The 16,797-nt window shown below is 42.2% G+C and overlaps 1 protein-coding gene across 5 annotated transcripts; it reads right to left on the bottom strand.

Moving 5' to 3' along the window:
• Positions 1-331: 331 nt before the first annotated feature.
• LOC306996784 (B-cell receptor CD22-like) lies at positions 332-16,406 on the bottom strand. Of its 5 annotated transcripts, none has more exons than XM_079609668.1 (18): positions 16,314-16,406; positions 15,982-16,034; positions 15,816-15,863; positions 15,305-15,712; positions 7,632-7,955; positions 7,296-7,553; positions 6,920-7,186; positions 6,365-6,625; positions 5,978-6,256; positions 5,545-5,808; positions 4,771-5,007; positions 3,142-3,226; positions 2,821-2,929; positions 2,548-2,678; positions 1,593-1,650; positions 1,377-1,486; positions 1,150-1,204; positions 332-971 (listed from the first exon to the last, which is right to left on the bottom strand). In XM_079609668.1, exons 3-18 carry the CDS (start codon positions 15,850-15,852, stop codon positions 696-698), a joined length of 3,159 nt encoding a protein of 1,052 aa, XP_079465794.1. In that variant the 5' UTR covers positions 15,853-15,863; positions 15,982-16,034; positions 16,314-16,406; the 3' UTR covers positions 332-695. The 5 variants fall into 5 exon arrangements, with proteins under 5 accessions (XP_079465794.1, XP_079465796.1, XP_079465797.1 ...); XM_079609670.1 differs by having other exon boundaries at positions 2,839-2,929; XM_079609671.1 differs by having other exon boundaries at positions 2,917-2,929.
• Between the last annotated feature and the right edge of the window lie 391 nt (positions 16,407-16,797).

Here is a 16,797-nt window from a genome sequence, read left to right as displayed (position 1 = left end):
TCCACCCATTACATCCAGAGAGGGGGAGCTGGACATCAAGCTCCACCCATCACATCTAGAGAGGGGCTGGACGTCAAACTGACAACAAAATTGTAAATTCCACTAAGCACTAATGCATATGCGTGAAGTTTCATGTTCAATGCATCTCACTGCAGAACAATTATTTGCTTCTCATAAAATAAACCTGTGATGTCATCCCTTGCTGAATGCATTGAGCCTTGGAGATTTACTCGGAAGTAATTTATGGATACACAGCTCTATGCTACCAGTTAAATGTTCTCAGCATAGCTAAAGTTCAGCAATATGGTAAATTTCAGTGGCAAACATGTTTAATAAAAGTAGATAGCTTTATTGTTACTTTTCACAGTATTTAGTTAAACATTGTCCACACTATTTATTGGGGAAACTGAACTCCTAAATCATATTTCCAATTCAAGCACAACTGAATTGATCACACAAATATATGGCACATTGATACAAATGAATAGTATATTTAAGCATAATTCAGAATATTTCAATATTATATTAATGCAATGGCAAGTCACACTGAAAAAAATACAAAAGAGGAGTGGAAGGCATTCTTACCACTCTAAGATAATCATAACTAGTATACAATTATCTTAATTATAACTTTCAAATAACATAATAACTAATAAGAAATAACTAATACTATAATTATAATAGAGATTAAGGTTTTAATACTTCATTTGGAAACTCCCACTGTTTATAGTTGCTGTTTTTATGGCTGAATATTCAGTTACGTCCTCATCATCAGAGCTTGAACTGCTAAGACGGCTCCTCTGGTTATGTTTGGGTTCTTTAACATCAGGTTTGGCAGAACAAGACACAGTGGAGTAATTCACTTCATCTTCTTCACTGGTATCAGATTCCCAGTCTATATTGGTGGAGGGAAGTCTTGAGGCACATGCAGAAGAAACATTCTCATAATCGTGATGTTCTGATTGGGGATTCTAGGAAGAGGAAGAAATAGTAAAACAAAATGCTCTCAATATACACTATACAGTTGTATACAAATTTGCTCCACATGCTTTTCAGTGTATGCTTATTGTGAAAAGCTGTTCGCTCGGTAAATTTAAAGTAATAGAAGATAAATGTTTTGTTAATGTTTGTTAAAGTCTGACGGCTTACCTTTGGCTGCTTATTTTTTGACACCCTGGCATAGACTGCTGAACCTTCGGGTGCTCTAAAAACACAATCATATATTTAACAGCAGCAGCATTGCACTCAGTCACATTTTTGTTATGTTTTGTTATCATCTTCAAAAAAAAAGTAATCTCATCATTATCAATATAAAGATAAGTGTTATTTAATTTGTGAGGGTACAATTACTTCTGATTTTTATAATTTACATTTACCTTTTTGGCTCATTTTGTCCCTTGAAATCAAGAGTGACGTAGTTTAATGTAGATGTAGCTAAGTCATTATCCACATATCCAGGTTTTTGTGGTTTTGGGGAACGTTTTCCCTGTAAGAACAAAAAGACATCTTTCTAAGCATGAAAACATCAGTTGTTTGCTATTTTGATATTTCAACTACATCCTGTTGCATTTGAAAGAAAAACACTCTCTCACCTGTTTAATTTGTGGCAGTTTAATGGCAGAATACACCGTGTGGATATTAGATTTTGGCCTTTCGAAAAAAAAGATGAATACATTTTATGACAAAAAGTGGACGCATTAAGGGATAGATAGTTCACTAAAAAATTTAAATTTGCTGATAATTTACTCAACTTCAGGCTATCCAAGATGTAGGTGTCTTTTTCACTGTAAACCCAAATAAGTTGAAAAACTATTTTTTTAAGTTATGAAATTCAAAGTTTAAGTAAGCAGAACAGTATGTTACAGAAGCACTTGCTGTATGAGTGCAACAATATAAAGGTATCATTTGCTCTCAAATCAAGCTCATGCACCACTTGTCATCATGATAGTAACTATCCCAAAACTAACATTAACAAAAAAATCTTCTAAATTAGCATAACAAAACATTAATCACTTCTAAATCTCCCACTTAACATTAATCTTGTGTTAACTTAACAGTGTGTTAATCCCACTTTAAAACCCCATTATATTACACTTAATTGTAGCATTTACTCTTCCTTTTGAGTGCCATCGGCAAAGCATGCTGGGAAATAAACATCCCAGCCATTTCAGTTAAACTTAAGTTCTAAAAGTTTTAAGTTTTAAACTTAAGTTAAAAACTCAAAACAATGAAACAGTTCATTTTACTTAAAATATATCAGTTCTGTGAACTTGAAAAAAAGTGCTAAATACTCGTACAAGTTAATTTGACTGAACTAATTAGTTTCATTTAAGTTAATCCTACCAATTAATTATTTTGAGCGTTAGGGTTTACAGACATTTTGAAGATTTTTAGCTGAAACCGTGGTCCTCGGTGATTCATATATTGCAAGTCAGACAAAAAAGACACCTACATCTTGGATGGTCTGAGGGTGAGTAAAGTAACAGCAAATTTTCATTTTTGGGTTAACTATCCCTTTAATGTCACCATCAGTTCTGCAGCTGTTACCTTGGATTGAGGTCCTGTGCTCGTGTAGGATCTTGGGAATCGGGTGTTGGATGTGATTGATCAACCCTTCCATGAAATGGATCTGGAATCTCTTCTATTGACAGATTCTCCCGGGTGTTATTTTGTGATCCCTGAGATTTAAAATATTCCAAACAGAACAGACGTTATCTCTTATTAAACAAACAGATACTATTTTGCATTTTTAAAACAATGATTAATAAAGTGAGTTCAAGTAAGTAACCCAGTTACTGAAACAAACTTAAGTTAAATAACCAATAAAAGTAAGTTTGCCACTGTAGAAGAGCGTAACAGGAATACTGGGAAAAAACACAATGGATAATCTGCTCCCCTTTGCGGATCTAATCTTGCCTTGATGATAGTCCTGCAAAATAATGAGCACAATTATTGGAAGATGATGACTGGAAGAAAGAAATAGGCCTAAATAAATCTGACAGTCACAAACCAAAATCAACATCTAAAAGGACCACTACCGGTAATATGAAGAAAAACTAATAAATATAGTGTAAGCTTATTTTAAGACTATTTTCTTCACTTAAGTAGTTAAAAAAGAAGAAAAAAGAAATGGGTCTGTACCTGCGTATCATAAAGATGGCCACAGCAATGAGAATCAACAGAATGATAGGTAAGATTATCTGCCAGAGCACCTTAAGAGAGTAACCTAAAATAAGAGAGGTTTGGGGAGATATCATGATCACATAATTTTCAAAACTCAACCCTGACCATGATTTAATCTAACCTCAAATTCATAACCTAGTCCAGTTAAACTTTTAAAGTAGTCCAAAATATTGCAGCATTTGGCTTTATTCAGGCATTTACGATTTTCTTATTGAATTCTACACATTTTCTATTACGTTTTTATGGAATAGTATGCAGAAAATTATCCTATTCCCTGAAGGATATCATTAAAATAACTGTCTTCAGATATCGCAACAATCTCTGTGACAACCCTATCTGTAGCCTACACTGTAAAATAAAAAGTGTCTAGGTCAGATTAATGCTTAGCCAATCAGAAAGCTTGTGAGGCATTTCTGCCAGACAATAATTTTCAGCGTTCACAGCGCTTTAGGACCCCTCCTGGACCCCGAATGTGGACATCGCCTGACCGACGGAACGTGCGGTTTCCTTCGTCGCTCGGAGAGCGAGGTCGGTTGCCAAAAGGAGCTCCCGGAGGAGCTTTGGGTCAGAACCACCCTTGTGCATGTCCATGAGCACTTGGGCCTGGTGGAGTGAAAGACAAAAGGTGTGGGCATGCACTTCCGTATTTATACCCGCGCTGCGGGGCAGGGCACGGGATGCAAATCTCACACACCAATGTGCATTGGCTTGTTCTGTAGATACTCGAAGATGATAAGTGATCCCAATTACTGAAAGGGAACTAATATTAATGTAAACTCATATTATTAATGTTAATCAAACAAGAAAAGACAAAGAGATAATCACTCATTGCTCTTTATTATAATCTATATTTAATGTAAACATTGAAGACTAGTGTTGTTTTACATTTAATTACGTTCTTCTGTTCATAAAGACTATTCTGTTTTTAATTTGTGTTATTTATTTCATAAGAATGCTATATTTGATAAGTTGTTCCTAATCATCTCTAAGAGAGGGACTGGAATATGTTGCACATGCTGCTTTCAGATTAACAGAGTTGTCAACTCTTTCTCATCTTTAATTTTTTTTATACTTAAAATGCATTGTTAATAAGAATAGTATTATTTCGGTTATCGGTAATCGTATCGTTTTGTACTGCTTCCAGTTATCAGTGATCGGCCTCAAAAATCCTGATGAAGCATCCTTATTTACATCACGCAATTCTGAGAAAAAAGTCAGAATTGCAAGATAAAAAGTCACAATTATTATAATTTTTTTCAATGGCGGAAACAAGCTTCCATATGAAAATCAGCAAAGGAATATAAAGAAACTAAAATGCAAAACAAAGGACAAAAAAAAGCAGAAGCAAGACGAGAGGGTTTTCATCACAAGAGGGAAATGAGCGCTTGACAGATTCAGAGCTTCCTTTTCTTTAGACCAGGTAAATAACTTTCTTGCTCACATTAGTTACGCTAAAGCGGCAGTTGTAGAAAAGTGTCTAAAGTCTGGTGGAAGAAGTTCTAGAGATTATTTTTGTTTATTTCGCATCTCTAGTCATTAGCATTTTATTATTTGATTTATTTTATAAATGTATAATTTCATACTCACTGCTGACAAATAACATGATGTGTTTGGATCGGGATATTCCGATACTATTGGCTGCTGTACAATAATACATTCCTGGGTTCTGAGGTAGAACAGTGAAGTTCTGCTGGTCTGACAGGACGGTGGTGTTGTCCTCCTCTCTGTACCATCTGTAGTCAGTGGCGGGAGGATACGCATCTGCACTGCAGGTCAGATTCCACTCAGCTGTCTTATTATGGACAATTTTTGTGGCTGGAGTATCTGTAGATAAAAGGCAAACAGACAGTAATATTAATCCATTCAAGTAACTGTCATGAACAATTGCGAATTTCTATCTGACAATTCTGACTTTTTTTCTCTCAAAATTGTGTGATATAAACGTGCGATTGTTATAAAGTCCAGAACTACTTGGAAAAAAAGAATTGTGACATAAACTCGCAATGATGAGAAAAAAAGTCAGAATTGTGAGATATAAATGGCAAAATGCAATAAGAAACTTTTTTTTCTCAGAATTGGACTTTACATCTCGCATTTTTTCAATTTTTCTCACAGTTCTGACTTTTTCTTTCAATTGTGAGTTAATATCTCACATTTCTGACTTTTTTCGCACAGTTCTGACCTTTTTCCTCACAATTCTGACTTTATTTCTTGCAATTGCGGAAACAAGCTTGCATATTCATTAGACTACTTAAACTAATAAAAAAATATTGGACAATATTGTATCTTGTAGAAAAGTCAAAGAAGCCTTTTTGCTTCTAAAAGCTTATGTGTGTCAAATAACTAGGAAAAAGTACTCACACTTCACCCTGATGTCTACTGATTGGGATCTTGTTTTTCCAATGGAATTATTCGCAATACAGACGAACTGACCAGAGTCAGAGATGTTCAGAGAATGAAAGTGTAGTTTCTGTGCATGTCCAACTGTCTTTAATTGTCCATTGAAGCTTTTCATCCACTCAAATGAGGACAGAGCTGGTTTGGAACGAGCCTCGCATGTAAGAGTCAGCTCACTCCCCAACGTCTGTTCTCCTTTAGAACTTGCGGTCACATTTTTAGGTGCATCTGCAAACCCGTGATATAAGAAGATGAAATCCAAATTATGTTAGTTAAAGTAATGCTCAAAGTCTTATTGATCGGTTTGGTGACTTCAAAGTAAATTAAAGCATCTAATGTTCCTCAAATTCTTGAAATATCTTTAATAGTTGTAGGTATTTTAATTGATTATACTTACACAACACAGTTAGCTCTTTTTCAGTTTCTAGCCTTCCCTCTGAATTCTCTGCTTTGCACTTGTACCTCCCTGCATGTGACTCAGTTACGTTCAAGTATATAGTTAATTTGTTCGCAGACTCAGTGATGTTCCCTCGATTGTTTTGAATATTTCTGATATCCTGAGGTCCTGTCACTGTGAGCTTTGACGTAGGAAAGCTTTGAGCCGTGCAGATAATTGGAAATACTTCAAACTCTCTCACTTCACTCTTCATATTCAAACTGGGCTTAGATGGAGGATCTGCAGAGTTTATGGAGACGTGAGAAGAAGAGACAAAATTATTTGGATGTGTGATGTTGTGTGAGATTATTCACTTTGACTTCAGATTTTAAAACATAACAGACTTACAAAGCACATCAACATTAAAGGTGTTTGAACTTGATCCAATGGCGTTGGCAACAACACATGTGTACTTCCCTGCATGCTGAATGGTTATATTTTCAATGTTTAACTCTCCAGTTTGAGATGGAAATGGGAAAGACAGTCCAGATGTGTGTTTCCAAGTGTACTGTACTGGCGTTGGGTTGGCATCACCTGAGCATTTCAAAGTCAGTCTGGAGTTCACTTTTACAGAGTGTTTGCCTTGTATTGTGACGTTTTGTGGTGAATCTGTTTAAAAACATGCTTTAGAAAGCTTAACATTGCACGCTGTAAAATACATGTAGGCTTTGGTAGAAATATATCATTAAAATAAATTTATGTTAAGCGACTCAGCATCTAACATACTTTTGGTAATTAAAAAAATACATTAGTTCGTTTTGCCGAAAATTTACAAATGTTGACATACTACAAGTGATTAATCACAGCTTCATTAGGTAACACTAATGTGGGTTTCAAGTTAGATTTTTATTTATTTAACATATTAAAGCATGTTTGTAGTAAAATGAAAAGGACAATACTTACACTTTACAGACACTGGGATTGCAATTGACTTCTCTTTTTTTATACCATTATCAGCCTGGCAATAGTAAGATCCTCCATCGCCTGCTGTAACATTGCTGATGGTTAATGTATCGCTAGTTTGTTGTAACATTTTGTTGTTATTGTACCATTCAAACTTCTTGACTTGTGGGTTACTTTCTTGAACTGAACACTTAAGAATCAGTTTGTCTCCTTCTTTGAGATCTTCATCACTGACCGTCTGTTCCACTATGACACCCTTGGGACCATCTGAAGGCATGGGAAATGCATTTTGATTACAAGATTACAAGCGATTTGAGCAGATTATTAATTGGGGTTAGGTATTTCTTCATCTGTTTCCATAACACATAAAACTCACATTTCACATCAATTTTAATGATACTTGATGTCATTGCTCCATAATTGTTTTTAGCTTCACAATAATATTTTCCACTGTCTTCTGGTTTCACATTATTTAGTTTCAAGTCAGACGTTTGTTGAGACTTTTCTAATGTCTCATTTTTGAACCATGAGAAGGTGACATCAGGGCGACCTCTGCTGTCGCATGAGAGAGTGACAGAATCTCCCTCCTTCACATTCTCAGAGCTCACATTTGCAGTTGTCTCTCTAGGTGCATCTGGAGAAGAAATAGAGATGAAGTGGATGGCAGTAAATTTACAGTGTTTGTTTACAGACACATGAGGTACACACTCACATTCCACAGACAGAGTGATGTTTCTGATCTGGAAGCTGTCCTGAGCTTGGGCTGGACGACAAGACATAATTCTTTTGTCATCCTTCCATGTCACATTGAGTTTTAGTTTGGTGACCTTTCTTCCCTCTTCTTCTTCTTCATTCTCTATTATTACATCATTTAATGAGGAGGACAGCCATTCTTCCTTTTGGTCTGATGTGTGGACGAGCCACTCCGGATATTTCAAGCAGTAACCAAATGTGGAACAGTTAACAGTAAATTCTTCTGACTCCTTGAGTGGATTCTTTAGCTTTGATGGTTCAACCTGCACCTTACAAGGGTTGTCTGAAATAAATAGAATATGGAGTGAAAACAAGTGATCCAGAACAACAAAGAAATCTATATTATCAAAGGTTTAGTTCTCTTACGAGAGATACTCTCGTACTGCGTTGTCGTAGCAACGCATTGGGGAAAATCCTTTTCCACGAGAATACTGAAGCAAAAAATTATCCTTAATTTTGTATCTATGTAAAACGCTTTGCCACAGCATACAGACCTAGGCGAGACAGCTCGCGCGCCTATTGGCTGCTGTGCGGCAAAAGCTTAAGCCAATCGAGCGAGCCCTTGAGTGACGTCACACCCAATGAGGGCGCTTCGCGCCCTCCCGCGTCACGTCCCGCCGAAACGGGCGTGGCTTAGGGCTATATATTCCGCTCACAGGCTTATGAACTCTGATTTTTTATCCTTCAGCGAGGACAACTCATCGCTGATCCGAGTGAAGAAGCTGCGCCGTCGAGAGAGCACCTCAGCGGGAGAAGTCACGACAAGCTGCTGGCACCGCCGCCTTCGTCGCCTTCCAGCTGCGCGTTCCGGCGCCTATATATCCTTTCACTTATTGAGTGTGTGTGAGGTCGCCGGCGCGACTCACACTTATTTCTCTGTTGTATCTCAAGCGGCGTCTTTTCTCAAGATGCCTCTTTGCGGTTCGTGCAAACGGACCACGCTCAGCGACGGGGACCGCCACGTGATATGCGCTTCCTGCCTGGGCGAGGAACACGCGGCTATCGCTCTTGCGGATGGCGGCTGCCATCACTGTGAACTACTGCCTCTGGCGACTCTGCGGACTCGCCTGGCGTCGTTCCAGGAGCCCGTGTTCTCCGCTGTTGTGCCGCGCCGTAAAAAGCGCCGTGCACAGCGGAACCCAGAACCTCCGGCAAGCCACCCAAGTTCGCCGGCGCGCCCGCGAACTGTGTCTCCGGCTTCCTCAGCGAGCCTTGGCCTTGAGTGGGTTTCGCCCGAGCAGCCCGCTAAAAACCGGCTGGATGGCTATTTTCTGCCTGGGGAGAAGTCGACGCCTGTCTCAAAGCCCGCCCCCTTCCTTCCTGAGCTTCACGAGGAGGTCGCGAGAGCTTGGACTTCCCCGTATTCTACGAGGACGAGGTCATCTGTTTCTCTAGCGTTCTCCGAGGTCGACGACGCTAAGAACAGAGGTTACCTTTCCCTCCCGCCGGTCGAAGAGCCTATCGCGGCCCACTTATGCCCACCCTCCGCTGGACGGCGGGCTAAGATGGCGCTGCCTTCAAAGGCTTGCCGCATGACGTCATCCCTGCTCCGTCGCGCTTATGCCGCCAACGGACAGGCCGCGTCAGCGCTGCACTCCATGGCGACGCTACAGATCTTCCAGGCCGATCTCCTCCGCAAGCTGGACGAGAACGGACCCGATGCGATCTGCGTGGCGGACCTGAGAAGCGCTACAGACCTGGCTCTTCGCGCTTCGAAGTCTGCAGCCCAAGCCATCGGACGCAGTATGGCGGCGATCACCGTGTCTGAGAGGCACCTCTGGTTAACGCTCTCAGACATGCCAGAAGCAGAACGGACCGCGTTCCTCGACGCCCCGCTCTCCCCTGCTGGCCTCTTCGGGACTTCGGTGAAGGACTTCACCGACAGGTATGCAGAGGTGCAGAAGGCGACCCAGGCTATGAAGCACTTCCTGCCGAAGCGCTCCAGCTCTGCAGCAGACCGTGCGAAACCGCCCGCTCAGAGCTCACAGCCGAGACCGCCGCCCAGCTCCTCATCTCAACGCCGCCAGACCCAGAGCTCGAGACCGCGCTCTCGCTCTGCCGGTCGCCGCGCCGCGTGGCCCGCGACAGAAGGTAGCGTTGAAGCCAGAGCCCCCGAAGACATCCTAGCACTGCTAGGGAAGCGTCGGTGTTCAAGTCCCGTTGCGGCCGGACCCTCACCGAAGCTCACCGCTCGTGCAGTCCCAAGCGAAGCGATTGTACCTGCGATCATTGCAGCCAACAGGCGTGTCTCACTGGCCGCTTGCCTGCACACAACAGCCGTTTTCACGGCTACCCAGATAAATCCATTAAAGAGTGCATTTTCTGGTGTCCCGGCCACGGCCGATGGTGTTTCTTGTGTAGTAAATCTGCCCGCTGTAATGTGCACATCCCTACACACAAACACGGCCCCACACACAGGGCCCGCGCACATAAAATCGACTCAGTTCGATTGCGCGTTAAAAGTAGCTCACGTGCCCACTACCCAGTGCCCACTAATGCTGCCTTCTGCTCATCGCACGGTTTCTGTAAAAACGAAACCTGCGTGCAGGCGCTCCGCTCCGGCGAGCGATGCTATAAAGGTGGTAAACGTGCCCAGTCCCCAGTGCCCGCGTTCCCACACAAGATTCACGGTTCCTACGGAGCCCGTCCAGCCCTCCCTCTCCCGCCTAAATGCTGTCGAGGGGTCGAGCGCGGACATTCTGCCCGCTTTCATAAGCGCGGCCCCGGCCTCAGATGTTGCGAGCGAGACATTTCTGTCACAGCTCACGAAAGCCGCTGTATCGCGAGTCGATCAGAGCGTGCTTTTCACTCAACCCCTAGCTACACGTGCAGATGCATGGGAGAAGCTTCCCGGGGTTTCAAAATGGGTGATAAACATCATAAAAGAAGGCTATTCGCTACAGTTTCGCAGACGCCCTCGCCGCCACACGGCGCGCATCGAGACTTCGGTAGATTCGAATGTAGCACACCTACTTCGAGCCGAAATTCAGAAACTTCTGAGAAAAAGGGCTATCGAACCTTTATCTCAGGCTCAGAGCGAAGGGGGGCTATACAGCAGATACTTCCTGGTACCCAAGAAAGACGGGGGTCTCAGACCCATACTAGATCTGAGGCAACTGAACAGAGCGCTTGTGAAACGCCAGTTCAGAATGCTAACGACCAGAAAAATCCTCGCGCATGTTCGCCAAGGAGACTGGTTCGTGTCAGTAGATCTAAAGGACGCGTATTTTCAAATACAGATTGCGTCACGTCACAGGCGATTTTTGAGATTTGCCTTCGAGGGCCAGGCATACCAGTACAAAGTCCTGCCGTTCGGCTTGTCTCTAGCACCCCGTACATTTACGAAGTGCATGGACGCAGCACTCGCTCCCCTCAAACTGCAGGGTGTTCGAGTGCTGAACTATTTGGACGATTGGCTCATTCTAGCCCAATCTCATTCAGAGATAGTGGCGCACAGGGCCCTGCTGCTGAGTTACCTCGAGAGTCTCGGTCTCACAGTAAACTGGGAAAAGAGTTCGCTGTCCCCCAGTCAGAATATTTCTTTTCTGGGACTGGAACTGAACTCGCTGTCGATGACAGCGCAGCTGTCACAACAGCACGCTCTGCGCATCCAGCGCACAGTCAGCTCATTTCGCTGTGGCGCTGTTCTCCCTCTAAAGAGCTTTCAGAAAATGCTAGGTCTGATGGCCTCAGCATCTGCAGTACTGCAGCTGGGTCTGCTGCGCATGCGCCCGCTGCAGATATGGCTCAAAGGAAGGGTGCCATGCAAAGCATGGGCCACCGGTCGGCTTCGCCTCAAGGTCAATCAAGCTTGCGTTGCAGCTTTGAAACCATGGAGGTCAAAAGACTGGTACCTGTCAGGTGTAAGCCTAGGGACTTCCTCGAGTCTGAGGGTGGTGTCTACGGACGCATCCAACGCAGGATGGGGAGCGCTGCTCGAGGGCAGACCGCTGTTTGGCCTTTGGTCAGAGCGAGAGAAGCTCTTCCACATAAACTGCCTCGAGATGTTAGCGGTGTGCAAAGCGCTCACTCGCTTTCGTCCCCTGATTATGGGCTGCCATGTACTGATACGTTCAGACAACATGTCAGTGGTGTCATACATAAATCGCCAGGGCGGCCTCAGGTCCCTGTCATTATACAGGCTGACCAAACGCCTTCTGATATGGGCGCGCTGCAACCTCCTTTCACTAAGGGCGGCGCACGTGCCGGGGCACCTGAATGTTGGACCAGACATACTGTCCAGGAACCGCGTTCCGGCAGGAGAATGGTCATTACACCCACACACAGTACAACTGTTGTGGAAGAAATTCGGCAGAGCGGAAGTGGACCTCTTTGCGTCCCCAGAGAACGCTCACTGTCTAGAATTTTTCTCGAAAAGCAAGGACGCGCTGGCTCATCAGTGGCCACGCCGCCCCCTATATGCTTTTCCCCCTGTCTCCCTCCTGACCCAGGTGGTGGAGAGGATCAGGGAGGAAGGATGCTCAGTGCTGCTAGTAGCGCCGCTCTGGTCGAATCAACCCTGGTTCCCAGCTGTGATGCAGTTAGCCAGCACCGCCCCGTGGCCAGTGCCTCTGAGGAGAGATCTACTCTCTCAAGCGAGTGGCTCGATTTGGCATCCTCACCCGGAGCTATGGTCCCTTCATGTGTGGGCCATCAACGGGTATCCGCTGACCTCCCTCAGGGAGTGTTAAACACGATCACACAAGCTAGAGCTCCGTCTACACGGCGGCTCTATGCGTCTAAATGGTCTGTTTTTTCTGCCTGGTGCACGTCTCGCGGCGTGTCACCCCCAGACTGCGGAGTGACAGAGGTTTTGTCCTTCTTACAAGAGATGTTGGATAGCGGGAGATCCCCTTCCACACTCAAGGTATATGTGGCGGCTATAGCGGCTTTTTCTGAAACCGCACACGGCCAGTCCATAGGAAGGAGCGATTTAGTCATTCGGTTCCTTAAAGGAGCTAGGAGACTTAATCCACCCAGACCTCCCACAGTTCCCATTTGGGACCTTTCCACGGTGCTGGACGCCATGAAGGGTCCTCCTTTCGAGCCTCTTTAGGAGATTGATATGAAACACTTGTCGCTCAAGACGGTGTTTCTCCTGGCTCTCGCTTCAGTGAAGCGCGTTGGGGACTTACACGCGCTCTCAGTGAGCGCGTCGTGCATGGAATTTGGGCTTAATGACTCCAGAGTCGTGCTCAAACCTAAGCATGGTTACGTTCCAAAATCCCTAAACACACCGTTTAGGGCGCAGGTTATTTCCCTTTCTGCCCTTCCGGTCATCGGGGATAATGGGGACGAAAACTTAATCTGCCCGGTGAGGGCATTGAGAGCTTACGTGTCGCGCTCGTCTGCTTTCAGGCAGACAGAGCAGCTTTTCGTTTCGTTTAGTGGGCGTCTCAAGGGACTAGCCACTTCGAAACAGAGCCTATCCAGATGGATAGTGGACGCTATAGCTCTAGCGTACGCATCCAAGGGCATTCAGTGCCCTTTGGGTGTTAGGGCGCACTCCACGAGAAGTATGGCTTCTTCGTGGGCTTGGTCGAGTGGGATTGCCTTACAGGATATTTGTATGGCGGCAGGCTGGGCCTCACCGTCTACATTTATCAGGTTTTATAACCTCGAGGTACCCGCCTTACAGGCCAAGATATTATCGGTTTAAATAACCGTATTTGTTAGATTGACATTTCAGTCGTCTATTATGGCATTTTTATGCTGAAACTGCTAAGCGCAGTTAATTCTGTACTGATCTGCTATGCGCAGTGTATTCTGTACTGATCTGCTAAGCGCAGTCAATTCTATACTGATCTGCTAAGGCAGTCATTTTTGTGAGAGATGGTGGTTAGAGCCCACCTCTTTCAGGATTCTCTGTGAGTCCTACAGGTGATTATGTACTATATGAACCCCAGCTCAGTGCTCTGGGTCTATGGTGTCGGATCACTGCACACACGGCGTCTTACAGGGTGTTCCCCAATGCGTTGCTACGACAACGCAGTACGAGAGTATCTCTCGTAAGAGAACGTACTCGGTTACTAACGTAACCTCGGTTCTCTCTAGAGAGAGGAACGAGTACTGCGTTTCCTGCCGTGTATGCGCTCTGGTTGTTTCGCTGTTAAAAATCAGAGTTCATAAGCCTGTGAGCGGAATATATAGCCCTAAGCCACGCCCGTTTCGGCGGGACGTGACGCGGGAGGGCGCGAAGCGCCTTCATTGGGTGTGACGTCACTCAAGGGCTCGCTCGATTGGCTTAAGCTTTTGCCGCACAGCAGCCAATAGGCGCGCGAGCTGTCTCGCCTAGGTCTGTATGCTGTGGCAAAGCGTTTTACATAGATACAAAATTAAGGATAATTTTTTGCTTCAGTATTCTCGTGGAAAAGGATTTTCCCCAATGCGTTGCTACGACAACGCAGTACTCGTTCCTCTCTCTAGAGAGAACCGAGGTTACGTTAGTAACCGAGTACGTTCACAAAAAAATAATAATAATAATTTGTTTACCATCTTGTTTTTCAAAACCTGTTTTTTATTTATCTCACTTAGAACAAATAAAGAGCTCCAAAGATGACAAAAATCAAAGACTCCGGCACAATATTCTTCTGAAGTCATACAATTGAATTGTGTACTGAAATTGAAGTCATTAATCACTGATAATGTCCTCTACTGTTGATTCAAAAATGTGATTATTCACATGTGAACCAGTGTTTGGCGTCAGCTAACAGGGAACATTCTCAGAACTTTGGTTAACATTTTGGCGAGGTTCTTTCAAAGTTAAAGGATTAGTTCACTTTTAAAATGAAAATTCTGTCATCATATACTCACCCTAAGTTATATACTATGGAAGTCAATGGGAACCAGAAACTGTCTGGTGACTGACATTCTTCTAAATATCTTCCTTTGTGTTCAGCAGAGGAAAGACATTCATACAGGTTTGAAACAACTTAAGGGTGAGTATATGATGACAGAATTTTCATTTTAAAAGTGAACTAATCCTTTAAGAACAAACGTTATTCCATTAACATTAACATAATGTTCATTCAAAGTTATCTGGTCTTTGGTAATTTTCTCAAAACGTTAGCGCAAAAAAATTATTTATACATTGTCCGTGGAACTTTTTTTTTTTCAGAAATTGTTTAGCTGGACATTTGTCATTTTTTAAAAATGTTACTATACTTTTTTCAAAATGTTTAGAGAAAATTACGTCCCGTTCCCATAATGTTTGTAAAATGATAACAGTTAGTGTTCCCTTATCTTTTGCAGAGTCAAGAAAAAAAGAAAAAAAAATCTGAAAAAAAAAAAAATCTGGACATTAGGAACATTTAGAGAGGATGCAGAAATAACGTTTTCAAAACTTAATTGGAATGTTAGCAAAACATATTTTTGCTAACTGGGATCTACATGTAGACTAAAAATAGTGTCAGGGTCATATGGATTAATTTTTGTATCACTTACTGTTTGTCATTTTTGGAGCCCTTAGTCACATTCAGTTTCATTGTCTACAAAAAAAACAGCATGAACTTGCTGATAAACGTCTGTTTTATGTTTCACGGAATACAGATAGACATGAGGATAAGTAAATGATGACCTTTTTTTCATGCAAGAAAACAACAACTTGGTCTTATTCAGTAAATCACTGCTCACCTGTAACTATGAGAGTCATAGCTTTACTCATGTACCTATTTTGTTCTGAACCAATGAATCTAAAGCTGTAGTTCCCACTGTCTGTTTTTCGTAGATCGTTGATTCTTAAATCACATTGTATCCAGTCGGTTTCTTTCGCCGTTGTTGTTAGATTAGTGATGTATTCCGAAGTGTTGAAGTAATCCGGTGACTGTGGACGTTCTTTTCTGTTACTGTATACAATAGTCCCATTAAACGTTTTTGAAACCGCATCAAAATTTGAATCTTTAAACCACAGTAGTGTCAAATCAGCCTCTTTATTTAAGTAAGCACAGGGGATGGTCACACTTGACCCTTCCTCATTTGTTTCTGTTCTTTCAGGCACTTCTATTTCAACTTTCAATGATCCGAAGGAGCTTGAAAGAATAACTGCAGGAAAAACAGCATCAGTAACACTTATGTACTGTATAGCGAAAAATTAGGACAATCGTTTTACAAAAATCCACATATTCAGTATCCAGACAATACACACCAAACAGAAGCAGAAGAATCCCTTCAGGAACCATCATTCCTTCAGCTGCTAATGAAATAAAGACATTTATATTAGTATGTTGAGCACCAGTGTCTTCATAACAAACTCTGACAGCACATTTGCTGCTTGTCGTTGTGTGTCGGTGAATATATGTGTTGGTGCTCACAGCTTTGAATGAGTCAGACGGTTTCTCCTTCCTTTTTTACTCCTTTATTCACCCTGCATTTACATTAACAAATAAATCAGACCTACTACTCCAAGTTAAATAATTTATTGCTGTAATTGACAAATATTATTCCCTACACAGTACAAAGTAAATCTAGATCTTAATGACATCAAACATGTACACACTAAAATTACACAATCACATGCAAACAAGTTTTGTTTGAAGAAGCACAGTGCTAGTCTTGCATGAGCTTTTCAGTTTAACAGATTATGTAATTTGACAACTAAATGTGTTTTACTACGATAAAAATTAAATAATGAAAGTTCTCTTACCTTCAAATCGAATAAGTTGTTCTCAATGGGCAGCTTAACAATGTTCAAACCGAGAAACAAAAGGAGAACTTCACCCATGTGTATTTCTAGCTTGTTATATTTGCATACATTAACATTCAGACATAAAAGAAAAAGGCAAAAAGCACATATTCTTGGTAGAGATAAAGAGATATGTTAATTCTGTCATCTGAGCATGAAGTTCACTTCCTGTGGCAGTGGTTAGTTCTGTATCGAAACTATTCAGAAAATAAAACCCTCTCTAATGTACCTGTACAATGTGCTGCTAGATTAGCAGACTAAAAGTGCAGTGTGGAAAAGTAAACATGAGAATCATATTATATATATATGTTATATTGAATGTTTTAACTAAATCATCTTGTAATGAATGTCATTTCAGTTTTTTACTAATTTATGACTATGATTTATCAAATACATTGAAATACAACAATATACAAGCACTATAAAGGTTTTACCACAATTTAAC

This window comes from Phoxinus phoxinus (genome assembly GCF_949152265.1).
Source record: "Phoxinus phoxinus genome assembly, chromosome: 4".
NCBI lineage: Eukaryota > Metazoa > Chordata > Actinopteri > Cypriniformes > Leuciscidae > Phoxinus > Phoxinus phoxinus.
Note: the sequence above shows the minus strand (reverse complement) of the source record. Positions and strands in the feature narration are given on the sequence as shown.